This window comes from Grammomys surdaster, unplaced genomic scaffold (genome assembly GCF_004785775.1).
Source record: "Grammomys surdaster isolate TR1022 unplaced genomic scaffold, NIH_TR_1.0 125979, whole genome shotgun sequence".
NCBI lineage: Eukaryota > Metazoa > Chordata > Mammalia > Rodentia > Muridae > Grammomys > Grammomys surdaster.
The window spans coordinates 2,025,518-2,031,517 of NW_021620795.1; the positions used below are offsets into that span (position 1 = coordinate 2,025,518).

Here is a 6,000-nt window from a genome sequence, read left to right on the forward strand (position 1 = left end):
ACCACATAACACAATATAGAGCTGTCATTGTTGAATAGGGAGATATTAGTAATCAACTGTAGTCATTTCCATGTCCCCAGGTTGAATGGAATGTAATTAGTAGTTTCCTGGTTATCTAAGTAAAATATATGAGTATTATAAGATGTACACACTTTGAAGCACTAAGTAAAAAATGGACATTTACTTTAGTCAAACTCATGTGACATTTATATTCGTGAAAGTCCTAAGTCTGTAATTCCCAGACACTACTGTTTAATGTTACCTTGTAACAAAATGGCCCAAGGCTTTATCAATGTTGTCCTTTGTCTTAAAAATCAGAGCTTTTTCTTCAACTTTATCTCAAAAATGGGACAAGTTCTTTGAATCTCCCTTCCTGGGCCTTACCCAGCATGTGCACATGAATATGCACACACATGAATATGCACACACATGAATATGCACACACATGAATATGCACACACATGAATATGCACACACATGAATATGCACACACATGTGCACATACACACAGATGTGCAGGGCACAGGAAAGTGTAAGGTAAGAAACTGGTTTTCTTTCTTGGCCCCTCTGCCTCCTCATTTCATAGTCTGTGTTTACACAAAGGTACAATGTGGGGAGAGTTTCAGGTGTACTTTGAGAGTACAGTGCTCCCCAAAAGTTGTACCAAGTGCTTCCACATCCTTGGCTAACCTAACTGTGTTACTTGCCACCATGAAGTAAGATGGACCAGATGTTAATTACATGTCCCACTCCAGCTGATAGGCAGAGTTCTGTCACCAGAACAGTTGGACTGAATGCACCGCAGTGATTACCACCATATAGTCCTGGCTAGAGACAAGGATTCCTGAACATAAAGGGCACACTTAAAAATATTCTTTGGGGCCATATCAGAGAGGATCTTGACCAGGACGTTTGGTTTTACTTTGATGGGCTACTGAAAAATTATGCAAGACTACAAATCTGGTCCAAACTGTGCAGTCAGATGTATTTCAGTGATGTTGTTCAGATTTTGAGTAGACAGGAGCAAGAGGATCGTGCACACTGGTACAGAAAGAAGACTGAGAGTCCTGATCCTGAGGGGCAGTGCACTTGCAGACATGGGGACACCAGGGCTCGAGATCTGAAATAGCACAGGTTAAAGCTTTGTTCAGTGGCTAGACTTTCTAAAGATGGTGGCTCTTCACTGGGCTAAGCAACATTATTAACACTCACAATTTCGTCTTCTCTTTTGCAGGAGATTTGACTCCTTCAAATTAAATTTACTAAAATTAATGCTGAAACCACTTTGAATTTCCAAGAAGGATAACTAAAAGAAAAAAGGGGGGGAAGAGAGAACATTCGATGTCAGGGAAAGTCTTGTAATGAAAGTAGGGGCAGTGTAGATGAAGAGCAGGAATAGAGTGCAGTGACACTTTTGTAAGCATAGACATAATGCATTTTGTTTTCCTTTCTAGGACTGGTTTGCCTTTGGGAAACCCAGTGTGTTTTGGATCTCTGGCTTCTTTTTCACCCAAGCCTTTTTAACTGGAGCTATGCAGAATTTTGCCAGAAAATACACCATCCCTATCGATTTACTAGGCTACGAATTTGAGGTATAAAGGTCACTCCTTTAACTAAACAATGTGATATTAAATCAGCCACATATTTAAGCAAGGATAATATACAAAATTTATATGTTAAGGCCAAATTAATCTAATTAAATTACTTTTTTATTCTTTGTGTTTTATAAAGTATGTAATTTTTGTCTTGCTGTATCTAGAACTTTCATAATCTCAATATTTTATATAAAAATAATCTAGTATTGTTCTTATGCTGACAAAAATTAATGTGGGGTACAGTAAAATCTGATAAAATGCTTCAAAATAACTATACAAGGCTGGGTAGATAGCTCAGTTAGTAAAGGGCTTGCTACAGAAGCATGAACACGTGAGTTCCATGGGGCAGTGACGTGTGTTTGTAATCCCAGTGCTACAGAGATGGACAGCTGGATCCCTGAGACTCACGGGCCAGCCAACCAAGGCGGATGGCTCCTGAAGAATGATAGCCAAGGATGAAAGATGACCTCTGGCCTTCAGACACAGATGCACATCCACCCTCATGTATCTGCATGTGCACACCAGTGCACGCCCTCATGTGCACACTGCACACACGCACAGGCACACACACACCAACAGCTATACAATATTACATATGTTTACAGATTGTGGCTGGAAAAACTTTAGAGTCTAACAAGTTTTATTTCTATGTATCCTGACTATTCAGACAGAGTTTTCTTTATGAGATGAAGGTATGTGGTGAGCAATATCAATAGTGTGGTTATTGATAATAATATTAATCTCTTCAGGTGATTCCTTTCGATAACGCTACCTATCCACCAGAAGATGGCGTTTATATTCACGGATTGTATCTTGATGGAGCACGCTGGGACAGGATCAGGTTAGTACTGGGAATGACAGGTCCTCATAGCTGAATCACAGCTGTGACAGACACTCTCCTGCCTTCTTCACACCAAAGGACCTCTATAAGAAGTAATGGATTCTCAGAGTCCTTACACAGAGTCATTGCTCAGGCTGGAACAGTTGATGAGTGAGTATTTTCAGGTCCCAACAATCTTCGCTAATATTCTAGTGGTCTCATTCTTAGAAAAGTGAGTAGGTGAGACTGTTCTCCTGCTTCCCCTTGATAACACCTCCCTCCCATCTTGGAGTGTGTAGGACTGAATCGATTTTAAACAACTGACAGTTTAATAAAGCTCCCATTTATGGAATGGAAATCTGTTTACATTTGAGTGTGTGTGTGTGTGTGTGTGTGTGTGTGTGTGTGTGTAAGAGAGAGAGAGAGAGAGAGAGAGAGAGAGATTTCCAGCTTTGTTTTGAGAAACATAAGAGGAAACTATTAAGCTTTTCTTAGTTTAAAATAAGTAGGGATAAAAAGGCAGAACATTTTTTCCCTTGGAACCCTGGTCTTTAACAATTCATTTCTCTAAACAATCGATTTTCAAAGGCAGGGTTGGACTTTGCTCCCAAGTCTGTGAAAGATGGAGGTAGGGAAAATTGCTAATGAGGGATCAATATGATAATTCTACATAGATAATATCAACACAGGGTAATGAAGAGACCCAGTCCACTCCCAGGCCCCCATAGGCTTGTAGCCATATCATAATGCAAAATGCATCCAGTCCAACTTCAAACGTTCCCATAGTCTGTCACACTCTAAACACTGTGCAAGAGTCCACAGTTCAAAGGCTCTTCTGAGACCCATGGCAATCTCTAACTTCCTGAAAAATCAAAGAGCAGATCACATACTTACTACATACATTGCCACAGGATATACATTATGATTCCAAAAGTAGGGAAGGGAACATGATGAGGAATTACTGAACCAAAGCAGGCTCTGAAACCAGCTAGGCAAATACCAAATTCTGCATCTCCAAATTCAAACCACCACACCAAGACATACATCATTTCTTTTCTGTCTCTTTTCTGATCTCTCTGTCTCTATCTGTCTTCTGTCTCTGCCTCTGCCTCTGCCTCTCTCTCTCTCTCTGTGTCTCTCTCTCTCTCTGTGTGTGTCTCTCTGTCTCTGTCTCTGTCTCTCTCTCTGTCTCTCTCTCTCTCTCTGTCTCGTGTGTGTGTGTGTGTGTGTGTGTGTGTGTGTGTGTGTGTTTGTGTGTGTGTGTGTGCTGGCCTGGCTTTGAATTCAGTATTCCCCTGCCTCATCCTCTTAAGCACTGTCCTGCTGGTGTGCAGCCCCTTGGCTGGTCTCGGCACCTCATCAGTTTATTGCAATTTTCTTTGCCATCTCAGATTGTTTAGTTTTCCTTTATTTTGTTTTTATCTTGTTGGTCAAAGTCTCACTCTGTAGCCAAGAGTGAAGTGGACTCCCAGCTGTCCTCTGGCTCAGCCTCTCTAGTACTTGAGTATAGGGGTCAGTCACCACGCCCAGCTTACATTTGAATCTTGACCCTGTCAGGAACGCTAAAGGATTATTCAGAGTCCTGGAGTCCCGACTCTGTCTGTGGACTGGGAATGGACATGGTGGTGCTGAGGGTGGGATACGGTAAGGCGGTGTCTGCTTCAGCTGCATAAATGCTGGCAAGCCTTGATACTTGTTCCCTGGTTGACTTGTCCCATAATCTTCAGTTGTTTCAATTCTTCATTGCTTTCTCCTCCTCCTCCTCCCTTCCCTCGACCCTTTCCATCCTCCTCCTCCTGTCTCTCTCTATAAATCTAATCTTTCCTCTGTATCTCTGGTCCAGTCTTACATTGAAGGCCAATGTCTCATTGGCAGTCTTGTTCTAATGAGCAGGTTTCAGAGGTAACTAATAATACCCACCAATTTCTCTTGCAGTGGACTGCTTGCTGAACAATACCCCAAGCTTCTGTTTGACCTGATGCCCATCATATGGATAAGACCAAGTAAATATGTAACAAAATACATTGAGTTTTACAGAGAATAATGACAGATATTAACTGTTCCCCTTAATAAGTTTTTGCTCAAACCTTTTAGGACTTAATTCAGTTTTTGATTTATAAAAGATGGAATATCTGTGCTGTGAATATTTTGTGGCATTTATATTATTCTGGAAACATCACTCTGTCTCTCTATGCCCTTAGCCTGTATAAGATATGCTTTTAGCCGGGCAGTGGTGGCTCACGCCTTTAATCCCAGCACTTGGGAGACAGAAGCAGGCAGATTTCTGAGTTCGAGGCCAGCCTGGTCTACAGAGTGAGTTCCGGGACAGCCAGAGCCACACAGAGAAACCCTGTCTCGAAAAACAAAAACAAACAAACAAACAAAAAAACAAAAAAAAACAAAAGATATGCTTTTAAGGGCTGGAGAAACGGTTTCTTGCCATTTTTCCAGAGGGTACAGTTCAGTTTCCAGCACCCATGTCTGACAGCTTGGGGCTCTTAGCTCTGGACTCTGAAGTCCTCTTCTGGCCTGCTGGTAGCTCTAGCTCGAGGAGACCAGATACCCTGTTCTGGTTTCAGCAGGCACAGGTACACACATGGTACCCATACACGTAGACATACACACATAAGACATAAGTAAAAAATAACTATCTTTTTAAGATATCGCCTTGCTTATTCTATTTTGTTTTACCCCTTAGAGGAGGTGCTTGCTTTTCCTACCATGCTCATCTTTCTTTCCTTTTTTTTTTTTTTTTTTTTTAAATGCGTTTGTCTGGTTTGGTTTGGTTTGGTTTGGTTTTTTTGAGATAGGGATTCTCTGTGTGGCTCTGGCTGTCCTGGAACTCCCTCTGTCAACCAGGCTGGCCTCGAACTCAGATCTGCCTGACTCGCCTCCCGAGTGCTGGGCTTAAAGGTCAGTGTTTTTCTAAAAGTAAACTAACAATAATAATAATGAAGCTCATTCTAATTTTTAAAAGTTATTTTTAGTTTTACCTTTTTGAAATGCTGCAATCAGGCCCAGTGCCTCACACACATGAGGCAAGTGGCTCACCACTGAGTTACACCCAACTTTCTGATTCTTAAATAGCAGTGGGCAAACATTCACAATTACCTACAGTCACCACCCAACCTATGAAACACCTTTCCTAGCAATGGGATTCAACTATTACAAGGGCAGCTTTTCATTTAGAAAACCTCCTAATGCTTTAGATCTGGCTTCTGGGAGTTGCACACAGGGTATGTTGTGAGTTTACAGGAGTTAGCATATTTTCCTTATTAGTAAGTGGCATCTTCTAGTTGGCGTGTTAACGCTGGCTGGCAGGTAGTGCCGGCTTCACACCTGCATGGACCCTGGACTTCTTGGCATTTGCTTCATTTGTAATTCAAGATGTCCAGTGCTGTTCAAGAGTCCTACTAGAGTTCTAAGTAGTTCCTCCCGAAATCTCTTCTATCACATACTCTATTTAACTTCTTCTCCAACTTGTCACCTTTTCCCTTCTCTCTGTATCCTCTCTAGAGGTTTTTCATGCCTGCTAAGAGATCAAAACTGTTTTTCTAAGATTTATCTTTATGGGGCTGGAGAGAT

The 6,000-nt window shown here is 41.5% G+C and overlaps 1 protein-coding gene across 1 annotated transcript in view; it reads left to right on the top strand.

The window, feature by feature from the left end:
* Dnah12 (dynein axonemal heavy chain 12) overlaps positions 1-6,000 on the top strand; it is a 157,228-nt gene that overhangs the window by 150,402 nt on the left and 826 nt on the right. Inside the window, exons 68-70 of the mRNA XM_028754113.1 lie at positions 1,455-1,592; positions 2,345-2,436; positions 4,351-4,418. Coding sequence (XP_028609946.1) covers positions 1,455-1,592; positions 2,345-2,436; positions 4,351-4,418 — 298 coding nt within the window. The remainder of the gene's footprint in view (positions 1-1,454; positions 1,593-2,344; positions 2,437-4,350; positions 4,419-6,000) is intronic.